The 24,723-nt window shown below is 34.7% G+C and overlaps 1 protein-coding gene across 4 annotated transcripts in view; it reads left to right on the top strand.

Annotated features, from left to right (window-relative positions):
- Positions 1-24,723, top strand: part of CRPPA (CDP-L-ribitol pyrophosphorylase A) — a 113,640-nt gene that overhangs the window by 39,469 nt on the left and 49,448 nt on the right. For all 4 annotated transcript variants that reach the window (XM_027877905.1, XM_027877904.1, XM_027877907.1 and 1 more), the window contains exons 4-6: positions 5,907-6,011; positions 12,585-12,630; positions 19,685-19,782. In XM_027877905.1, the coding sequence (XP_027733706.1) occupies positions 5,907-6,011; positions 12,585-12,630; positions 19,685-19,782 (249 nt within the window). The remainder of the gene's footprint in view (positions 1-5,906; positions 6,012-12,584; positions 12,631-19,684; positions 19,783-24,723) is intronic.

Raw genomic sequence — 24,723 nt, 5'->3', positions numbered from 1 at the left:
TGTTATTGACAGTTTATTGTGTGGAAAGGCAGGGAGAAGGACCAATCTTGCATAATTTCAAGAGGTGATTTTTCTGAAGTAAATTGTTCCAACTGTGAATAGTCTTACCTGTTAAAAAAAAAAGAAAATTAACGTGACCTGAATTTGGGTCACTTCTGTTTCCGAGTTTGCTTAAATTCTCTGTTGGTTTCTTAATTTTAGAACTTGATATATTTAGAAATCTTTTTACTGAGAAAATGTAAACAGTTACTTCTTTACATGTTTTCAGAAATACGTAAATAATCTGTATTTTTCTATACTGGGACAAGATGTTTCTTGTCTTTGTCTTGTCTGTATAGTTCTTTTCCAAGTATTTTTCCAATTTACAAGATAATTTTGAAACAATGAGTCCTGACACAGTATGTGTGCTTGTATATTGTCTTTAAGGCTTGCTTAAGTGTGTTAGAGAGTAAATTACTGTGTCTGTTCTCTTCACTGTGAAGCACTACTGCGTCTGGATGTATGTCACAGCAGCTTATCTGAACTCATGTTCATCTCAGTGTTTCCTCATTCACATTTGCTCCTCTTTGCTGCTTCTGCTATTTCTCATTTAGCTGTGGTGCATTGCTGTAGGCTGAGTGCTTGCTGCAAATCCATTGTTGGATACAGCATTTTTTGGTTTCTATGGTAATGAGCATGGAAAAAAAATCGTTATGAAATACAATAAAAGTAGGCAAATTCAGGTGCAGCAAGAGCTTGTGTCTGCTTCTGTTTTGACTCAGTAAAATGTTCCTGATGATGAATGTTCGTGATGTATTCTGGCCCCTCAGCAGTGGAAACTTGATTTGCAAGGATCTGGAAAAATCATAAAGCTCTGCTTTTGTTAATTAGTTACGCATTTGAAGTGCAAGTGTTCTGATATTGTTATTGAATAGATTTCCGTGGGAGAGTAAAATGGAGACCCTGCTGACAGTGGAAAAAGTGCTAAAGATGACACAGTCAGTAGTTACAGAAGTATAAATTCTGACTCTATACAGGCTTGAATGATACCTGTGTAAAGGAGCAAATCCGAAGATTTTCTTTCAGTTAATGCATAAAGAATATTGATTTTACATCCTTTTTATAAACTAAGGAATGATGAAAAGATAAGGGATGATAGTGCTGTAATGATTTTTTTTTTTTTTTCATCCATGCTTGTTCTGTTGTGTGGTTACTACAGAATCACAGAATCTGCTGAGTTGGAAGAGACCCACAAGGATCATCGACTCCAACCCTTATCCCTGCACAGGACTGTCCCCAGGGGTCACACCATGTGCCTGAGAGTATTGTCCAAACACTTCTTGAACTCTGTTAGACTTGGTGCTGTGACCACTTCCCTGGGGAGTCAACCACCTTCCAGCATTCCACCACCCTCTGGGTGAACAATTTTTCTGGTATCCAACCTAAACCTCCCCTGACACAAGTATAGGCCATTCCTTTGGGTCCTGTCACTGGTTTCTATATATCCATTCAAAATGCTTATCAGTATAAAGATACATTAAAGTAGAGTTCAGAGTATTGGAAACAAGTGAGCATATGGAGTATTAGTAAGTACCAGGGACACACAGGCTGTAGAGCAGCTGCTCTTTTCTCTAACCCCTTGTTGCATGTTTACATCTAAGTAACAATAGTATACCTTGCATTTTAAGAAGTAGGGTTTTTTTTTTCAAAATATTCTCAAACTAATTTTGGAGGAAGAGGAAGAAGAATTGGTGTAATGCTAAAGTTCTGGATCTCTCTCCACCCATAGTATTTTATTCAAACATCCACTCTTGGAAAATAAATAAACAAATAAGCCACCCACAAAAAGTTTCCCAAAACACCTATTAGAATGCCACTGAATATTCTACAGTACAAAAGCATTTTTAAATAACATATTTTCTTCTGTGTCATTTAAAGAGCTAAACTAGTAGTTTTCTTTCTTTTGTGAATATGTTTTGTGCCAATATTTCCAGCTGTTTCCACCATTTCAAATCTGTGGTCTGAAACTTAAACTATGTCTATTGTTTCACAAAGCTATGTGTGCATGTCAAATACAGTTAACTGTACACTGTCAAACTTTATGTTAAAAAGGCTTTCAGTCATTAAGAGACTTTAGAAATAGTAGGACTTTTAAACAGATTTTTGTATTGTAAATTGACTCTAGATGTACACTAAAATAGTACAGAAGACTTAGGATGAGAACGGTTGCACAACTGGGCCAGTAAGAATTTTCCTCACAGATATTCTGGAATTTTTATAGAATCATAGAATAGCCTGAGTTGAAAGTGAACCACATGGGTCACTGAGTCCTACTCCTGGCCCTGCAAAGAACAATCCCAAGAATCACACCATATGCCCAAGAGTGTGTCCAAATGCTTCTGGAGCTCTGTCAGGCTTGGTGCTGTGACCACTTCCCTGGGGAACCTGTTCCTTCCCTCTGGGTGAAAAACCTTTTCCTAATATCTAACTTAAAACTCCCCTGACATTTCCTTAAGGCTTGTCAGTGGTCACCAAAGAGAAGAGATCAGTGCCTGGGCCTCTGCTTCCCCTCATGAGGAAGCTGTAGACTACAATGAGGTCTCTCCTCAGGCTTCTCTTCTCCAGTCTGAATAAGACAAGTGACCTCATATGGCCTCTCTCTAGGCCCTTTGCTATCTTTGTAGCCCTCCTTTCAGCACTTTGCAATAGCTTTATATCTTTCTTACATTGTGGTACTCAAAACTGCCCACAGCACTCATGGTGAGGCCGCACCAAGGCAGAGCAGAGCGGGACAGTCACCTCCCTTGACTGACTGATGATGCTGTGCCTCGATGCACAACTTATTTTTATAGCTCGCTAATAATGCTTAATTTGTTAACTGAATTTCTTAGAGCAACATAGAAGATTTTGAATTGTGCACTGTAAATATGGATTTAAAATTTCACTTGTGAAGCTGTTTAGCATATGAATGGTATATTAACTAAGCTGTTCTTGTGCTGATATTTCATTGTCCTCTTCTGACATCAGCATATCAGACTCGCAGAACAGTACACTCTGACAATGTGTTTAGGTTGAAACAATTACAGATAATAAGAGTGGTAAATGTCATGATATACAAGTGTTAGTGAAATATGGTTTTAATTATTACTCTGCTTTGTGTCGTATTTCATCCCTTGGAGCCGGCAATACCCTCAAGATGCTTTAGCCCATTTGTGGAATTTCTCCACTCCCAACTAATTATCTGTAATTAATATCTTGCCAAAAAGTTGGAGTTGCTTAGTTTTGTCCTAGTTGCATTCATTACCTGTACATTAAAATGATGTAACTTAACGTTAATTAAAAATAAATTCTTTCACAGCTAATTTTTTCTGAATTTTTCTCTTCCATTTTGAAGTTAAATAAAAATATATAGGGTTTTTTTTAATCTGTATGTTATTCACGTTAATAGACAATAGAAAATTTTCCTTCAAAACAAAACAAAAGAGCAATTTTAGTAACAAATATAGAGAATTGAGAGGCCATTTCTGGGTTTATTGGCACTTTATCTCTGGACCTCTTTACTTGAGGGATTCTTGCATTTTATATATTTTGGAGCTAGAGTTCCCTATTCCTTTATACTTTCTGTTGAACTTTTTCATATATTTTTGTATATTTTGTTTATTTAAAGACTATAGATAATTTCTGCTTAATTTTATAATATTCCAAAGTGTCTTTATGAAACCCTTTTCTAAGTTATTCTGTCATCTTGTGTCTCTTTTATTTTGTAATTCAAAGTGCTTGAAGACTTCTGTAGAGAACTATAGCATTTAAATTGCTTTTCTAAGTGGGCTGACAAACTAAAATGACAACAATTACTAATTTCAATAATGTAAAGGTGATAACTGATTTTTGTAAGATGTCTATGTGTGTTAGTAATACAATTCAGATGTTTAGTGCTGATGAATTCTTTGAATATCACTGATGCACTATAAAACAAGAATAAAACCTAAAAATATGTCCTTCATCTGTTTCATTAAACTTGTTGAGGAAATTAATAAAAAAAAGGTCAAGTTGTATTGAAGCACTCTCATTTGGTTCTTCTTTAACTCAGGTTTTTACATTCTTGACCACTTTGAATTCTTGAATCCTGGAGGAGACTGGAAATTACTGGTATCTTCAAAATATAAATTTACAGACACATGGTAAATTTGACACAGTGAAAGGGTTATTTCAGCTTCTGTAAAGGAAAGCTTATGTATTGCAGAGCTAGTTGCCAGTTAACTCCTTAGAGAATGACATCTTGTTTGAGGTTGCTGAAGCTGATAACAACCTACTTGCATAACAAGATGTTCCACTGAAGCTTTTACTAAAGACTCTTTAAGGAAACTTAAAAAGATTTGGGATAAGAGTAAATATTTACCAGAGTAGATTATTTGTCAGAAGATAAGAAACAAGGTAAAGTGCATGAGCAGTTCTCTTAGCAGTAACCACCGGTGGAGTTTTATGATGGCTGGTGTCGAGACCTGCACCTTTATTTTGTTCATAAATAATTTGGAACAGAAAGTGGAGATAGCCATTTTTTTTTCTGTTTACTAGAGATGAGGACTGACTAAGAAGGTTTTTAGAAGAATGTTATTATAAAATTCATAGGTAAGTGCAGATAAATGATCAACCCTTTTGCCCTCCTTTACAAAGTTTTGTAAAACTTCCACACATGAAATGACTGAATAGATGTTGATGTCTTTATGTGTGGGAAGATGTGAGAAGAGATGTGGTGGAGCATTTTGAAGGGCTGAGAAGGTGGGTTTGCACTCCCTTTTCAGTGAGAACAACAGAGCATGTGATGAAAAGAGTGATGAATCAGATGCGCCCTGATGCAGCTGCTAAAAAAATACTGCTATTCAAAAAATAATTGGGTGAATTCAGGATTCCTGTAATTCACTGAACACTGTTAAGGCAGTCACTTCTGGTTCAGTGGGTCCCTCAGGGACTTTTTATTTTAAGGATTTCCGAAGACAGAATAATAGCTTTATATGGGGCCAAGGGAGTATTCTGGGAAAATAACAAGATATGATTGCCTTGTTCTTACTTACTGTTGGCTATTCACTCTCTATTAGAGACTGGATACTGTTCCTGCATTTTTACCTGTGTTTTGGCTCAGGAGATTCTGCTCCCAACTTAGTTATTCATTAATAGGAGTCTTATAATCAGTACTTATAGGAAGCTGAACAGCTTGGGAAGGGTGTGTTGAGAGAATAATGGTTTTTCGAAGTGAATGAAAAGTGGGCAAACTTTTTTTTAAGCTGTTTGGGGTTTTTTTGTGTTTGGTTTTTTTTTTTTTTTTCCCTGCAAGGCTCATGAAGCACCATGAGATGTTGCTATTTTTGTGCAGCTAACTGGAAAAAAAAGATAGAGGGAATCACATAAAGAATACAGAGGTTCATAGTTACCACCATCCTTTTTTTGATGATGCAGCAACCAACGCAGACATGGAATTTGAAGTCATGCTTTGAAAAGTCATGAGTTTATTAACTTGTTTCCGTACTTTAAAGGTTTGTCACTGGAACATCAAGGATGTCTTTTGGTCAAGCCTCCCTCAACTCCATCAGAAATTTTTTTTATACATGTAACTTCTTATTAATTTAGTTAACAGTGTAAAGGTTTAGCAAAATACTTGCAGCACCTAATTGAATTCATCTGTGCTTATAAAATGTTTATTTACTTATGTAATACTTATCTGGATAGCTACAATTTGGCAGGATCTTCTTGGAACCGTTTTTATTTATTTCTAGTCCATTCTGAACCTACCTACCTAATACAGATGTATTATTCCAGATAGGACTGTTGAGATCTAAGGTTTAATTAATGAAAGCAAATCTGTTACAGCTTAAAAGTATAATTTCTTTAAGGCTAATTAAGGATGTTTTTTTCTTTTTTAATTACTACAGTGTACAGACTATGACCTGGATTATGGAACTGAATGTTTGCATCTGGCTCTGAAATACTGTAAAACAAATGCCAAACTTGTTGAAGGAACAGCTGACCTCTGGAAGGTAAAGGCAATAATAATATCTAGTTTTTATATATAATTTAAAATTAATAAAATTTGCATATTACTATAAAAATTCAGGTGTGTTTTCAATTGTAAGTCAGGTTTTTCTCTTCCAAATTTTATAATTGGTTTTGTATCATCATGACCTCTTTTTAGAACTTGTTTTTATAGACAGACATGGGCAGATATAACAGGAGATAATCAATGAAGACAGTATTTTTCTCTTAAGTAGGAAAACCAACTAGGTATTTGAATAATCTGACAATCTGTAAAATTATAAATCCATAGTCTCCAAAACTAGAAACATTATTTTATGATATGAACTTTCTCCTGCTACTTCTGTAACTTTTGTCTATTTCTCTCCAATTTTCCTATGAGGATATCACTCTTTCTCTGATGCCAAATACCTGGCTATCACCAATTTTTTAGAGCAGTTCATTACATGCAGTAACAGTGTAATATTTAAGATCTCTTTAAAAAATCTTTAAAAAATTGTTAAATATCATTCACCTTGTCTGGTAATCTGTAGGTTCCTGATGACTAACAAAGCAGGTGTGTGTAGAGGTGCCAAAGTATATATCCCTGCTGCTTGAAAGTATTGCATTTCATTGTTTTGAGTGGTGGGACATTATTCTTTCTCAGTAGCTATTGTGTCATGGAATTTTTAAGAGTTTATTTTATTTTATTCATTACCACATTGAAGGATCTGGAAGCAACTCAAATCACTCCATCTCTCTTTGACAGTAAATTTCCTCCAAAGGGACATGATTTCTAATAGTATGACCATAAATCTTAAAAAGAAAGGTAATTTCCTGAGTCTGCAGTGCAAATTTCCTGTGCAATTTAACAGCAAAATTTACTTGTGCATTGGTTGAATACAGAAACTTCTTCCAATACCTTGCTGGGACATAGTCTTTTTGAAACAGTATATGGTCTCTTTTCCTATTTAGTCTTCTAAAGGAGAGATTATGTCATGCATATTTACCTGACATAATTTTTTGGGTGGTTTCATTGGTCTCATTTTAAGGCATGATACTTACATGAAGGGTAACAAAATACACCAATAGTGTTCACTTAGCTCTTTATAAAATGTTTGTTTAGTTCTGTCTGGCCCTTCCCCACCCTGTCCTTCTGTTCTTTGGGCCGAACAAGCCAAGTTCTCTCACACCAGCTTAGCAGCCCTCTGCTGGGCTCTTTGTGTTTGATTTTCCTCTCCCCTATCCAGTTGAAGAGGGGAGTGACAGAGTGGCTTTGGTGGACACCTGGGGTCCAACCAAGGTCACCCACCAAAGAGTCCCAGTGCTGACAGTGTTGTCAGAGTGTGACCGTAGCAAGGGCACCCATTTCTGTGCAGATCCTGTGCTGCAGGTGGTGCAGAGCAGTGAATGTGCTGTATATGGTATGCACAAAGGTGCTGGTGCTGTGTCATTATAGTATCTGTACCTTCTCATACACTATTCCGTGTCTGATTTTGTAGCTAAAAGTCATTGATGTCTTCTGCCGCTAGTGGAGACATTAAAAGGCAAAGGCATAAGAATGAGAAGGTCTGTGAAATATTGCATTGTTTTTGCAGAAAATACTTTTATTAGATTAGAAACTATGGAGGAAGATAGCTTCTTCTTTTTGAATAGCAGCCAGGTGTTGGTCAGTCTGTACCGAGGTGTTTGGCAGGTGACTTGGAGCAATACCATTCAGGAAGAGAACAGTTGTGCTCAGTCTGTGCAGTTTGACAAAGTGCACAAGACTGACACTTTTCTCAAGTGGTCCTTGCCTACAGAATAGTTAGGAACTGTTGCTCTTTGTTACTAATCATGCTTCAGAAACACAACTGTCTTTCCTTAGCTGTAATATATTTTTGTTTTCTTTTGTTAGGTTTTTCAATGCTGAGATAAATGGTATTTCATATGCCAAGAACTGATGTCCTCCCAATGGCCCCACTCTTATTTTTTCAACATGAGGCAAAAGGATATTCCATCTAGATAAATAAGAACTGAAACAAATAATTGTTCAGTTAAAGTTTCAGAGGATGCGTAACTGAAAATCTGTCATCATTTAACAGGTGGAGGATAGTTTCTAAAGTTCAAGTATTACAAACCAGTTTCATCCTATGAGGATCTTGAATCTTTAAAGTGCAGATTAGATATTTGTAAGAATTCAGTTTATTTACTAAGTGCACAAGCTACATAACAGTAAATGACTCAAACCTGTGGGAAAAAGTTGTGTCTGCTTATATGTTGTCTTCTTGAATTAATACTGATTATTCTACCTGAGCACTGTCTACTTGTACATTAGGAAAAGGAACATTTCAAAGTCATCATTGGAGCTAAAGCAAGACATAGTGTATTTACTTTCTGGGAACAAATTGCAAAATTAAAATAATTCTTTATAGTGACAACAACCAAGCAGGAACATTCAAATTACTTCAGTGTTATAAATATTTATATGTTCTATTTTAAAAGTGGTTATTACATAGCTATTTATAAGATATTGGGATCCAGATGGCAAAAAAAAAAAAAAAAGGAAACAGAATGAGAATATCAATACCACATTTTCAGTTTCTCTGTGCTTGCCACCTTTGAAGCAAAATTACCTTAAATATTCTGGGGCAATATGCTCTTTAAGTATGAAATCAACAGAATGTATTTGTTGGACTCTAATATATATATGTGTGTATAACACAGATGAAAAAATCAGTGTAAGAACGTTTTTAAAATATTGACATGGATTTATAGACTTAATGCTGACAGAGCAAAAAATCCTCACCATTTCTAAAAAACAAGATTATTTTATAATCCTACAAAAGTATTCCATATGAAGGAGATCTGTATGATATCTTAGTATAAGGGAGGGGGAAAGCTTCATTAAGCTAAAATGCAGTAGTTTGTGTATGTGCGATCATAACTTTATTGTATTTGTTCAGTAAAGAGTTATATTTTTGCATTTACTGTACAGTTTTGTAAATCTGAAGTGTTCATCAACCTAAATTAGTACGAAGAAGACTTTTAAATATTGAATAGGAATAACTTTGGGGAACTTTTAAAACAACATCTTAGGTAGTGAAAATTTGTAGTATGACAGTTGAGAGAGAAGGGTACAGGGGAAAACAAAACAAAAAAACCTCTTATCTCATGATTTTGAGGCTTTATTAAATAGATAAAATAGATTGTTTATTATACAGAAAAGTAGAGATATATTTAATAAGTAAGACTATTCTGCCTTTGCTAAATAAGCAGGTCATGTTTTCATGTTCTGTGACTGAGGTATTTGTGTTGAGTTCTAGTATTTGGTCAAGATATTCTGAATTGATATTCTGAATTTCAGAATGTGATATTCTGAATTGCATCAACAACATTCTGAAAATCTTGGAACATGGGACGCTCAAGAGGAAAAAATGAATAATAGTATTGTCACGTGAGGAGTGAGAATCTGAGTTATTAGAAGCCTGTAAGTTTGATATTGATCAAGAAAACAAAAGGGTATGCTTCCATGGGCAAAACTTGATTAATAAAGAGTTAAGGAACTAATGCAATTAATGTCAACCAACATGGAATTTACTTATTTTGTGAAATTGACTTCAAGACTTTATTACAAGATGATGATTTTGACTGATAAAGATAGTAATACTGATACAACACACAGTTGGCAGAAGTTTGACTTGTTACTGCATTATATCTTAATTAATAAAAGGATGACTGTAGTTGTACTAGTTCTCATTAAATAGATGAAACATTAGATAATTGATACATTTCAAAAGACAATTCTTACCATATACAGTTCTGTAGAAACTGTTATTGTCTTTAAGGTATTTAATATCTGTCTGATAAACTTTGCAGACAATGATTTAATGATTTGTAAATAAAAATATAATTAATCAGAAGTAACCTATTGATAAGGATTGTATAGCAAATAGTTTAAACAAAAGGTATTCTTTTCATTGCATCCAAATATATAGAAGTGTTTTTAGAAACAAACCAAGTATAGATCTTATTTAGAGAATTGTTCTTGGAAGGCAGTGACTTTGAAAGTGGTTTAGAAATCACAGAGGATAGCAAGTTTTCACTATATATGGGCAAAATATTTTATGTCAACCATTGATATAGAAACAAGAATATGAAATTAGAGATGTTCTAGTATTACGAATGCATCTAGAATACTATAGTAAAATCCAGGTTCAGGCTCTGAGCAACTGTTGATAAGTAGGGAGTGTTCAGAGATGAGTCTGAAAAAAAAAGATTAAATTTTATAACTATGTAGAGATTTAGATTAGTAATGCAATAGAAGAAAGGCAGAAATGGATGAAGTAGAAATCTGTCTTCTACAAAGAGAAATTCCATGCACCGTTTTTCTTGCTTTGCTTCTCCCCCATGCGCTTTCCCCTGCCATGATTTTTTGCACCTCACCTGTGAAGAGTGAATAATGCTACCTTACTTTCTGGTAAAGAGTGTCAAAGTATTCTTCCTCATTGATTTGGCTAAGTCTAAATTGCTTCCAGCTGGGGTGAACCTAGAATGCAAATCCTCTTTAGTGAAACTAGAGGTAAAACAGTACAGCTGCCCAGGACAATTAACTGTTGTGTTGACTAATCTCCTAAATTGTTTGAAGCACATTCATACTAAAATAATCAGTGGTTTGATTTAAACCAAAGGGTGTATCTGCCCTTTTGTCTGCTTCTTTGAATAAGTATTAGCTAAATTGCAAGAACATGTCTTAATCAACACAAGAAAATCCAGAAGCACTGTGAATATTCAAGAGAAACTTTGGTTTGATTTAGCATCTTAGTCATTATTGAAAGGAGGGTAGAGAATCTCTCCCTCCCCGACTGGTAAATGATGGTCACCTATGCTGTCTGGCAGGATTTTTCTGTCAACTTTACTATGTTCTTAAAGCTTAAACTGAAATTAGCTTATAGGATCAAAGATAATAAAAGAAATACATATGGAGAATGGGATACAGTCTCAGATGATTTATTTCTTTAGGAAGCCACTCTAAAAAGTATTTACTGATGTCTGGCTCAGAATTTCAGAGGGGATTTTTTTAAAGGTTCATTCTTACTTTTTTATTCTTTTCTGCTGTTTTCTTGAAGACTGTACCTAATTTTTTTTTTTTTAAATCAGACTATTTAAAAGTACTTTTGCACCTCAAAGAGATTGTGAACCTTAGAGTATGTGAGACCATTTCTGATAGACCTTAGTTTTATTTCTTGAAAGGTTTTTAGTTGATAATCTGTTACACTTTACTGAAAGTTCAGTGTAAAAGCTCTCTGAAAACTTAATATAAAGAAACTTTGCAACAAAATTAGTCACTCCTTATCCTTAAAATTAATTTCAAGACCTTGATTCTTCCCAACAGTAAGTAGACATGTAAATGTTTGTATGTAAACTCAGACACCTACGATTTCTCAGGCTAGATTCATTCTCTGGCTGCATCCTCTGCAGGACAAACTGTATGGAAGTAAGTTTTTAATTTAAAAAGAATATAATACCTTGGGGAAGTGATGAGGAAGGTAATATTATTTGTCTGTTTCTGACTACAATACAGAGCTTCATTATTGAGATCAAAAGAAAAATGGCTACAAGAATCTTTATGGTAAAATCAAAAAATCACTTATTTGGAGACTGAGATGCTGATACGTACAGTGGTGTCCTTCTGCTGTAAGATTTACTTTGCAGCACTAGAGCTGCAAAGAGGAATCCATCCTATGCAGGTCATTTTGAGAAAAAAGGTTCTTCGGACTCTAGGGAAACAAATGCAGAAAATCCAATAAAATTTTATTTAACATAAAAGGAAGTTACAGTAAAACCAAATACAATTATTAAAGAGTTATGTCAGTACAAGTCACTGTATGTCATTGTGAAGAGATTGCTAGCAAAGACTGGTAATGTCTTGGATAGGTGCTGTCTTTAATTTTCCATTACTTTAATTGCAAAGCTGTCAGCCACCATGAGGGTACAAAGGCAGATATTAAAGGTGTTTTTTGCAAGTACCAGGTAAATACTCAGCATCTTATTGTCCATCTAACTTGATCTGACGAATACCTTCAAGAAGATCTTGCTGGTTTTTAATTCTCTGAAAGCTCACTCAAAGCCTCCTTTCTGATCACTGACTCCCACTGATTAATTGGACTCTCATTAACAGTAATTGTCTTGCACTACTGAAAAATTGCACCTATATTAGTAAAAATAATAACTGGATTGCTCCTTGTTTGTCATTTGTATGATCTCAAGTCCTATTAAAAGTGAATTTTTTTGGCAATAAAATTAGAGAAAAATGAATGTGTGAAAATAGATGCAATATCATGTGTTCATGATTCTTCAAAGAACTGAAAACAGTTTTAGGTTTCAAATGAGTTGTAAGCAGATTTAAGTATTTAAAAAAAGGTTTCCTCAAGTCTCCAGTAATTTTGGCAACCTCTGTTCTCATAACTTGCCAGTGGTATTTTACCAAAATTAAGAAATTGACAATATCATTTGTTTATGGTATTTAAAATGTAAAGAATTGCCTTCAGGGCATTGTTTTATTGGTTTTGCATTCCTTCCTGCTGGGTTAAAACTAATGAGGCTTGTCTGTCCTTTAGGTGACCTACAAGCGGGATCTGTATGCAGCTGAATCGATTATTAAGGGTATGTGTTTGTCCTTGTGACTGTCAGTTTGCATATTCCTGAGTCTAATTAAGAATCTTGTGTGCTATAATTTGAAATGTCATTAAGGAAGGTTTTGTGATGGATGAAATGTGCTGAGGCAAGTTGTTTTAGCTTGTTCACTGGAATACTTGTATTATGCATATTTACCTTTATTTACTTCACTTAGAATAGAGAACCTTATAAAAAGCTGTGTATATTACAGTCAAACAGAGATTAATTTTGAATGGCTTTATAAGGAATAAACAATTTATTTTTTTCTTTGCTTTGCAGATCAATTCTGAAAATGTTCCATCTTTCTCATCTAAGTAGTAGACTGAAAATTAAACATTAACTCTTTAGGGCTCTTTACTGTCTTACAGCCAGTTGTTACCTAAATTAATACATCAACTATATGATATTGAACTATTTCATTAATTTATAAGTATTTTGTTGAACTGTTTTTTAACATTTTTATGTACTAGTAACAGTGGTTTCATAGCAGTTCAACATAAAGACTGGATTTAGCCTTTATCTAGATTGTTTTTAGAATGAGTCAATATAGAAAGGAAGAATTGCCAAGTACTGCATGGTTAATGAGCACACGCATGGTTATTGTAAACTGATAAACAGTGATTCGATGGACTCTTACCTGACTCCTTGTTGAGAACCGAGGGATAAAACCGCAGAAACTGAAGAAGAGAAAGGGACTTACCTTGGGATTAAAAATACCTTTCCAGAGAAAAGAATGTAGTTCCTGTTTAAGAAAACTAGACCAAAACCTGTGTGCTATTAGGGCATGGTGAGTGACTGGCTCATTGACATCAAGTGAACATTGTTCACTTCGATGTCTCACCTGTTGTTACAAGGTCCCATAATGGTTTAGCTTCTGATTTGGGTAAATCAGGCCATGCTGAGACCGGCTCTGTCACTGCAGACAAACCAGAAAGCTTAAACAGAGCTCAGACATTGCTGTGGTATTCTCTTATGCTGCTTATCTAGACCTCCAGGTATGCAATGTTTGAAGTTTTTGGTTATTATAGTAGGCGAAGACCACATATTATATGCATTTTTAGAACCACCTGACTGAGTTTTTTAGGCACAAAAGAAGAAAGGGCTGTGAAGCCTTGGAAGTTCTGGTTCTGACAGGAAATGAGGAGCTTCTGTCTTTATAGCTAGAAGCCTGGAATTTTTGAAAATATTGTTTTGTATAGGATTCTTAGAGGTTCCACGCTCCTAGCTATTCCCCTCTGCTCAGCACTGGTGAGGTCACATTTGGAGTGTTGGGTTCCCCCAGCAGGAAAGACATGATCATTCTGGAGACAGTCGTGCAAAGGGCCATCATGATGATTAAGGTAGAGCTCTTGTAAATGATGCATTCCTACTTGTCATTCCCCTTCTGTTCCATGTAGAGAGCCTGAAGGAGAAGTCCTGCATGACTCTGTGAAGCAGAGTTGGAAAGTACGAGCTCTTGGAACGCCACCTTGCCTACTGCCAGGGTTCTCTGTAGGTGTCCCAGAACCTCAATGTATGGGCTAGGAGGGTGTAGGGTACAAAGGGCTTGGGCCTCACACCAGATGCGCACTACTGTTGCAGTCTTCACAACTGATTTCTTTCTTACCAAGTTACCCAATTTACTGTGCTAGGTGCACGTGTTATCACTGGATGAATTCAGTAGTGATGAAGAACTTTTGAGTGTATGCATTTAATTTTGTGACTACAATTCCAAATTTCATGTAATCTACAGTTTATATTTATTAGTCATTGAAACTTTTGGTTTCCTTCAACAGTTCAACAACTCTCACCTTGCTAAACTTGACTCAGATGGAAATAAGAAAAACATACATGCCTAAAGACATTTTTGTACTTTAGCTATTTATATGTATATATATAATTCTTTTTTAAGGCAATACAAAGAAACATTTCACTAATGTAAATAGACTAATGAGGGTTTTTTTTGAGACTGTTTTCTTAAAACATTTCTTAATAATTTGTTAACTTCCTCCAGTCTCTTTTATAACCCTATTATGAAAGTCGGAATCCTAACATCATTTGTTTTATAAACAGCAAATGTAATACTTCTATTTAGTTAAGCAGGTATAAACTTGTAGAGTATGCAGACAAGGTGGCACACGCCTATTTTTAATAGTCTTGAAGTAAGAAAACATTGTCTTACAATAAGTGTGACTCATCTAGAAATGTAGTTAAGATCAGGTTAATACAAAACATCCTAAAAAAATTCCATTAGGACTACTGCCCTCAGGGTAGGTATCTTCGAACTCTAGTTCCAACATGTAAACTTTAAATGGTGCTTCTCAGTAGAAGTTTATAACTTAAGTTTGACTGTCTCTCCTCCTTTTTGTAAGGGCCCTTCTTTTTCAATGACTTTTTCTTAAGAGACTTGCAAATTGGATATTTTACCCTTACATTTGGCTAAAGAAGTGTCTGTTGATGTAGGTGCAATTATGTTTTTGCAAGTGCCAAGAAAAATATCTTAATGCTTTCAAACTGTTTATGACTCTTGGGAACTACATATTATGATTTGTGTTCTGTGAAGAAATTGTGTGACTTTTTATAAAAATAAAAATTGAGGTAAGCATTGTTTATCAAAGGACAGAGATCTTACATGAGGTAGGCTGCATTTTCATGGGCATGCTCATAAACCAGTGGCTGTTCTCTGCTGTGAGGCAAAGCAATAGACTGGCAGGTAAGGAGATGCTCCTTGGAATAGTTACTGTCAGGAGGAAATAACCCCCTTTCTTGTCTTCTACCACAAAATCTTCCTTTCTTTCTTGTATACAAATATTGGTAGGGGCAGTGTCAAGTTTGATTTTTAGTTTTTGGGGCTCCAGAAACATGTTGAGTGGGTAAAAAAAAATTGTTATATATTTTTGGTTACCTATGTTGTTTGGATAACAGTTTAAACTCCTTCTGTTGAGCAGGAATGAACTAAATGGTCAGCAGTATTAATTTAATTTTTCTTAGGTTTACAGTGGTAGCATCTCATAACAAAAATATTTCTAAAGATGCCAGGGGGAACCATATTGACCAGTCAAGCCATTGCTATGTAAAAAGTGAAAATGGGATTCTGGTAAATTATTTTATTTCTTTGAATTCACTGCAAACTTCAAAATTTTGATAAGTAGGATGTGCTTCCAAAATAGTAGGAACTGTAATGGCAGAACAATAATGATGTGGTATGAGCATATGTATGCAAAAACAAGTATATATATACAGATATATGTGCAATTAAGAGAAAAAAATTATGTCTGTAGGCTAAAACCTATTTGCCATTCAGATGCATTTTTTTCTTATGGCATTAATTCCCTAGGATATGATACTTATGATCTTTATTCAAACAAAGCATTATTTTAATTGCTGCTTGTTTGTGGCATGCTTTTCGGGGTAAACTTTTAAGTGTTTCATTACACTACACTTAATACACTATCTAACTAAGGTAGTTAGTTCCATAAACATGCACACATTTTAATGTGTGTTTAATTGGGTAGGATCCTAGGATAAAGACCGTGGCAGGTCCTTATCAGGATATCAAAGAGGGGCATGGAAAACTTGAAAATTAATTTTTCTGATGGAGGAAAAAAAGAAGGAGGTGTAGTGGAACAAATTCTGAAATTCTCTATCAGATTTAGCTTTAATGAAAGAAAAAAAGAAATTCCTGATAGTGAAATTTAGTGTTTAAATTTGGCAGTGCAAAGTTTTAACTATTTTTTATATTACGCAAAAAATATGCCCTGAGTGGATGTTAAAAGTGATGAATTAGATCAAATGTGATCCATGTGAATGGGGAGCATTACTCCATAATCAGGTACAGCTGGAAAGAAGCTGAGAGGAGTATTGGGAGAGGAGGTTTCCAGGGAAATAATAATTTAAAGTAAGTAGAGGACAAGGAAGCCAAAGCAAGATAGAGAGTTTAATATGTAATGCAATAGTGAGAAAAGAACAACAAAAAAAAAATGGTTTGGTGGATGACAAGGAAATTATGGCAGAAAGTAGAGAAGTAAAGTAGAACAGTGGTGCATTGTAGGGGGACAAAAGGTAATAGACAAAAACTGAACCAAGTGAAGTTCCAACTCAATAAAAGGGAAAAGCTCTTTCACCATGAGGACAATTAAGCAATGAACAGTTTGCCTGGAGACATTGTGCAGTCTCTGTCTTCAAAGATTTTCAGGTGTGGGAGGGGCAAGGGATTGAGTGACCAGGCCTAACCTCATGGATGATCCTGCTTTGAGGAGAAGTTTGGACTAGAGACCTTCTGAGTTCCCTTCCAGCCTCAATTATCCATGGTCTGATGGAAAACAAAATGTCTTTAGCTGACTATTAAAATTCTTTGTGGCATGGCCACGAGGTGTCTTTCCAAAATGGCTGTTTTATTCACTCAAATAGAATTCCGAAAACCAGGAATGAAATGCTGCATGCAGTTAGCTTTACTGTCAGGCAGTAGAATTCATGGAATCCGTGGAGTTACCAGCCAGCACTCCAGATGTGCTTGCTGTGTTAACCGTGATTAGACTGAGTGACAGAGCTCCATCAACTTACCAGAGGTGGGACACAGGCAGTCTTGGGGAGGAAGGTTCCACTCAGTCTTCCTTCCCTCAATGCAGCTAAGGTACAAACTGTCTAAATTAACACTGAGATCCTTTTTGACCACTTGAAATAGTTTGGATTTAAACGGGAGATGAGTTTCAAACCTCAACTAGAACATAACTGTTGCTTTACTATGCTGACTTTACAAATGATGATTTCCCAGCCTTCCTTTGTACACTTCATTGGTCATTTAAAAGCATGCAGTATCTTTTCAATTTGTGTATTATCATTATTTTAATGGTCTCATACTTTAATAATAGACTTTCCCCTTGGAACATTACATTCCTTCTCCAGACTGAAAATACATTTTTCCACACTTCATTGAATTTTCTCTTGTCTTTATTAAATCCTACCTGAATATCTTAGTCACTTTTTTGGTAATTGCCTCTCTCATTTGTTGAAGGGAGTTAGAGGTCTAAGAGGGCTGGAGAAGGGAGTGGAATGAGTCTTTATAGCTTCAGTCTTTGAGCAGCCTCTTGTGAGATTACTTTTGACACTTACTGTTGATTACAGACTTATTTTTAAAAGAACTGTCTGAGCCTAAGTTATGGTGCCTTTTGGGGTTCCACAACCTTCTTCCACATGTGCATTTTTGTAATAGTTCCAATCTGACCTTCTTCATTAAATTACTTAGTTCAATAGAATCTGAATTCTTGAAATCTGATATGCCAGTCTGGCTTATTATGTATATCTATCTTGTATCTGCATTCCATATACAGTACTAAATTCGAGTGACTCTTGCTCTGATTTAAATCTACCCACTGGTTTCTTTCTGGTGATAAGAAATTAATTCAATATGGTTTCCTATTGAACCATTTTTCAGACAGTAAAATTATTCTGTATTAAGTAGAAGACAACTGTGATGCATGTTCAATAAATTTTTTTGCCTCGTGAATCTATGGGAAGATAATTTCTCCCACAGTTGTGGTATCCTGTGATTTCCAGTCCTGTGAGAATTGGCCATGCATTTTTTTAATTCTCACTTTCATCTGGTTGTGATGGTTTATAAGCAGATGTTGATTATTCTCTTTCCTCCTCCCTCCCCATTCTTGCTAACTGAATATGAAGTCAGTTGCTACCACTGTTTTTGTTGTCACATTATAAATATTCAACATAATAAATACCTGTGATTCAAAAAATCATTCTAATTATGTTTTGGGATTCTCAGCGGTTAATTCACTTTTCCTGCTCACAGAAAATTTTTTGAAAGGTAGAAGACACTTTCCAATAATGTTAACTCTACAACAGCTTTAAAATTAATTTTCAGATCTTTATGTCTATTTTTGTAAAGAAGACTTAGAGTTTACAGTAGAAAGTGAGTTGTTTACTTAAGTAATGCATCTGAATGAACTTATTGTGTGGTATGTAATTATAAAAAAACTTTCCACATGCAAAAAATATGTATCCTTATATTCAGACTTGTTTGAAGAGGAGTTAGACCATATTTTTATAACTTCTCTTATGTCTTTCACTACTAATTTATTTTGTGGTGGTGTTTGGTATATTTCTGTCCCTGAAGTTTCATTGAAGTCTGCTTTAAACATAATTAGACTTTACATTTGTGAAATTTCTCTTTGCTTATGCAGCAGCTACCCCAAAAACATTGGAAACCCTTTATTTTACTCTGCATAATAATTCAGCATTTAAAGGATAAATTTCTGAATTACAGCTGAGAATTTCAGACTTTAATTATTTTGACTTGTTTGCTTAAAGAAAGGAAAATGCTCACCAAATCTAATACCTGTAGCCAATAACCAGAGAAAATACTAATTTTTGGAACTATGGGCTTTGCAGAACAGATCAGGCAGTAACTTGATAGCGACAAAATACTGTATTTTCCCCCACCAATAAAAGATTTAGGCCATTGGCCATTCCAAGATCTTTGTCACTTCTCTTCAGCCTCTTTGAAGCTGAGGTGAATAGTTATATCTGCTGTCTCCCTGAACAGTATTTTCAATATACTTTTTGGGGGCTATTTTGTAGTGCATATTGTTGGGAAGCAAATTTATGCTATCCCCTGGGTTTTTTGCCCCCCCTTTTTTTTTTCTTTTCTCACTATTGCTGATACTGCATTCAGTGATCTGTTGAAGTGATAAGTCATATGAACTTTTAAAAACGTTTTCTTGATTGTCATCTAGTGCCATTAATGTGAACCTGAAAAATATCTTGTAAGAGGAGTCCCTTATTTAAATGGGCTTTGGGGACAGGCCTCATGAGATGATTTCACATTGTGCAAAATCATAAAAATATAACTTGAATATTTGAAACGTATGTTATATAAATGATGTAGTTAGATTAACTGTGCCTTGAAATAAGTAGTCTTTAAATTTACAGCAGTTAAAAAGGTTCTATCAAGAGACAGCAATATGGATTGAAGGCAATGTTTAGCAGATTGGTAACTTTGATTGATTTATTTTTGCATAAAATACTAAGGTTTTTTTCTCAATCACAGACAACCTTTCACAAGAAGTTTGTGTTATTACTGATGCAAATGAAACTGTTGCACAAGTTGGTTTTCTCCTTCCTGAATCTCTGAAAAGTCAAATAAAAGTAAGTACAACTGTATGGCTTTCAACTGTATGATTAATTTAACGTTTCTGGTTGCCATTACTCTTAAGAAATGGTCTAAATAATGTGAATACAGAAACTGAGACTTCCTGTGTCACTGTAGTATTTATTACAAGAGATTAGCACCAGGTGTGGAAGTTACCAAGAAAGAAGCATCTTCTGCCCAGTTATGCAGTAGAAGGGGATCTTACAGATCCACTTAGAATGTATATATTAGATTAGAGGAGAAATTGAATCCAGACAACAAAGAGGCAATTTTCTTTAGATTTTATGAATTCAGTAAGCCCAAATTGTTACAAATATGTTACAGAGGAAATGCTTTTGTTACTTTGAAGTTAAAGTCTGAACCAATTAAAGACTAAGTTGTTTTCCTGCAGAGCTGCGAGTGCAAAATCAAATTAATGAGCTTTTTTGTAGAATCCTAGGGGTACATTTTACTCACAGTGAATGCTCATGGAAGCCTTTGCTTTAGGATACTGATGGAATTTTCTACTGTCATTTAACTATCTTCTTCCTTTTTCATTATTCCTTCTAATAGAGCTATCATATTTCCATTTTTCCCAGAGGTGATTAACATTTGATAGTTGGTTAGATTTTGACTGGTCTTGGAGTGATTTTTAGTTGTATCTTACATGATGGTAGTACATCTTCCTATTACCCAGAGAAACTGACAGGGAATAGTCATTCAAAAACACAGGTTTCCTGATTTTCATAGTATTACTTCTGTAATGATTGTATTCATGTGTGTTGATCTTCTGCATGGTGTACTTAGTTATTAAAATGACTAATTCTAGAATGACTAATGAGGATACTAACTGTATTGCTGTTTTATATCTAGAAATGTAATTTGACATTGCACTTACAGTTTTTGTTTAGAAACAATTATGTTTAGTGTGGAATCAATTATATTTAGTATGGAATCATGCTTTATATCTATGAAATACTATATTTGTAAGTTTAAACCATTAACAAAGTTGAATAAGACCTTTTTTTGTCTGAATAACTGTATAATGGAGCAGAAGTATGTATCTCTTTCACTGATGCCAGCTCTGTTGCTATTTCTTCTTTTTTCTCTCCATGTAAACCACTCTGCAATTAGTGGGAAGACATCACTTACTCATATACTTCTTTAAGTGTTGACTTATCTATATCTGTTAATTATGGTTGCATATAACCCCCTTTGTTCATACCATGAGTAGCACTTCCAAGCCAGTAGGAAAAATCAATGCATATGTCATGTTTGATAACCAACACTGTAACTTTGAACTTAACAACCTCAGATCAGAACTAGTTAGAATTTACAACATGTTGCCAAATTTTCATTTTGTAACTGGTTAATTATTGGGTGAGTCAGGCACCTGAACCTAATGGTGCATTTGAATAAAACACATATAAAATGAACTCAAACAAGGTAATGAGGACATGAAATTGAAGGGATTCCTACTGATATAGGACTGGTTTTTTTTTTAATGGCTCTATTAAATTGGTTTATTTAGTTGATTTCTAGCACTGTTTCTTGAAACATCCTTCATTATTCATTTAATGAAGCCTTAGGGTTAAAATCTATAAAAATTGTGTATTGTCGTGTTTTTAAACAATAAAATTGCAGAGCTTATCAATATACAGAACTCCTAACCATAGAAGGAATTCTGCATTGGGCTCACATTTCTGATACCCGCAACATAAGAAGCACATGGAACTATTGGAGCAAGTTCAGAGAAGGGTCACAAAGTTGATAAGGGGGCTAGAGCACCTCCCCTACAAAGACAAGCTGAGAAAGTTGGGGCTGTTCAGCTTGGAGAAGAGAAGGTTGTGTGGAGACCTCATAGCAACCTTCCAGTATGTGCAGGGGACCTGCAGAGAAGCCAGCGAGGGATTCTTTGTCAGGAACTGCAGTGATAGCACAAGGAGTAATTGGTAAAAACTGGATAAGGGAAAATCTAGGTTAGATATATGCTTTAATGTGAGGGTGGAGAGGCACTGGAACAGGTTACCCAGAGAAGTTGTGGATATCTATCTCATCCCTGGAACTGTTTAAGGCCAAGTTGGATGGAGCATTGAGCATCCTGATCTAGTGGAAATGGTGCCTGCCCATGGTGGGGTGGTTGGAATGAGATGATCTTTAAGGTCCCTTCCAACCCAGACCATTCTATGATTCTATGATATCCACTGGCCTATGATTTCTTAAATGAAGCACTGTAATCTTGTGAGAGAGAGATATTTCATTTTGTGCAGTGTGATAATTATTTTAAGCAAGTTAAATGTACTGCACTGAAAGCTGGGCCTATTCAAATGGCAAATTGGAGGGTAATTGATCTAAACAATAGACCAATTTGGAATCATTCAGTAAAGTACATATTATCTGAAATTTAAAATAAATTAATTTTAACATTTTAGCCAGTTTTGACACTAATTCTTAGTAGCAGCCATATTTACTTTTGAGATGTTTCTTAACTCCTATATGTATCTTTAAAGAAGAATTTAAAAGAAATTTTGTTAGAGGGATTTCTGAGAGACTCTAATAACATGATAATGCCAACAGCAGGAGGAAAAAAGACCTAAACATTGAACTGATAAAGGAAATGAAAATAAAAGCTTTTCTAAAAAAAATTTTTAAGGCAACAGTTATTGCTTGCAAAGTACTTTAAGAGTGTTTTAATCACATTTATTCTAAGCAGTATAACTAAGGAATGAATATTTTGCTTAAGGTATGTTACTTTGAAAGACGTAACTTGAATCTTTCCTTAAGGTTGTTATTTATCCCTTTCTTTTAAAGCAAAGAAACCTAAATGGGGGCTGAAGGTCTTTTTTTCTGGTATTGGAAATTATTCCTGCTTTTTCAGTGACAAGGTGCTGCTGTCACATGAAATGTAATCAACTGGATGAAGTTGTGTGTTATTTTTGTGAATGGATAAATATCCACAAGCAGCATATAAAAATATCTGGTTGTTTTTCAGGTAGAAAAGGAACTAGCATTTCACTAGTAGGAATTCAATAATTTGTTATTGATTGCATCTGCTGGATTAGTATTAATTGTAATTTTAAATTCTGATATAGTTTAAATAACTTTTACAGCTTCCCCATGTCCCGGGATTAGTGTTAGATTTTATGAAAGTGGATGCTGAATAAAGTTGAAACTTCAGCAGAGGGCATCTATCTGATAAGTAGAAAAAACATTAAAGAAAACATATTTATAATTCCTGTCTTCATATTTTTGCCATCTTTGCTTCTTGAACAAGCTGAATATCAGTTGGTACAAGGACCAGAAGTAATTAAGCAAATCCATATGTTCTTTTCTATTTAAACATTGAAACATTATGTGACAATCACTTTTTACCGAGGTGGTATTTTTGGGTAATTTTTGCTCTCTCAAGTAGCTAATAACTGAGTAATATGAATTTTAATTTTAAAAAGTACTTCTGCATAGGATACTAAGATGCCAAATAGAATAAGAAAATTAATTTTAGTTAATTGATGATTTATTGAAGCTTCTAATTAGGCAGCTATGCTTTCTTTTCCAACAGAGGAATTTGATGTATTTTTTCCTGGAAAATATGTCTGTAAAAAAATTCTTAGTTTGCTACTTTATCAGTTTAGTGACGTTAAATCAAAATTCTGATAGACTATATGAATTTTTAAATGTTCAGGAATACTTTAGCATCATATATTATTATGTCTCAAATTAAAAAAATAAAAGTAGGCCTTCTGCCTTGGGTCACGTTTCAAATACCTTCTGAAAAGACTTGGCATGCAGTGTGCTCCTGTTCCTCAAAGTATATGCAAGGTTGTAAAGGTACCATGAATTTCTGATTTTACATCTGCAGAGATTCAAGCCAGGAGAGCCTGGAGTATTGCATTTTTCAAGTATTTTTAAGTAATTCATACCTTCTGTGATTTTTTTTTTAAACTTCTTAAAATAATAAATGTCAACTATCTGGAATGTTATCCAATTTTCAACCTAAAATGTTTCTGAAATCCTTAGAACATAAATATCAACTTTTGGGTTTGAAATCACCTTCCTTTGCAAAAAGTAAACTCTCTGAGTATTAAAAAAATAAACAAATACAGCTTTAGATAATATTGTAAAGCCATTTTAAATGTTGTATTTGGTATTTCTGTTGGAGTGTGGATTAAGTGACATTTCGAGGGAATACAGCAGTGTATTTCTTCTGTCATTTGATGTGATATATAATATGTCTTTTGACCAGAAAAGCTCAGATGAGCAGTGGAACAAGGGGTTTGCTGGTTTATTAGAAGCAATATAACTTTTTTAAAATTTTTTTACTTGCTTCAAATTGTTATCTTCTTTTGGGGAACAAATCCCCCCTCTACTACCTGATTTGATGTTTTACTTAAGGCAATCCTGAGGCTGATAATGTAGTACAATCTACATTTTATGTAATACACTAGAATAAGATCGTTTTGTAGCTTGTGTCAAAGGCTGCAAAATAAGTGTGTCTGATTAAGACAGTATTTTAGAGAATTCACTGAGGAAATATTTTCAGAAGAAACTCTAGATGAGTCTTCTTGTATCCTAGAATACCAATACCAGTTTACCTGGTCTTTCATGCATACTTAATGTATTTTATTTTTAGCTTCATGAAGGCAAAATACCTAGATATTTGAATATTATAGAGATTTTTCTCAAAATTAGAGATCTAAAATCATTAGGTCATCCTGATCCTATAAGAATTGAACGTCCTAACCCAGGCAGCAGCACTTGTGTCTGATGCTTCCAGGGCTGCTTCTGCTGTTTCCCTGGCAGTATGCTTCAGCACAGGTTGGGCCCCATGCGTTACTGTTGAGTCATCTAAAAATCTGAGCAAATTTCAGTTCTTGTGGTGGAAATTATAATTGCCATTTCTGAATAATTTGAATGAACAAACTCTGCCGTAATAGTGGAAGCTTTAACAGAGAGTTAAG

This window comes from Empidonax traillii, unplaced genomic scaffold (assembly GCF_003031625.1).
Source record: "Empidonax traillii isolate 1590-97213 ecotype Southwest subspecies unplaced genomic scaffold, ASM303162v1 scaffold35:size4298261, whole genome shotgun sequence".
In the NCBI taxonomy this organism is placed as follows: domain Eukaryota; kingdom Metazoa; phylum Chordata; class Aves; order Passeriformes; family Tyrannidae; genus Empidonax; species Empidonax traillii.
The sequence above is the reverse complement of the archived record's forward strand: the minus strand, read 5'-3'. Positions and strand labels throughout refer to the sequence as shown.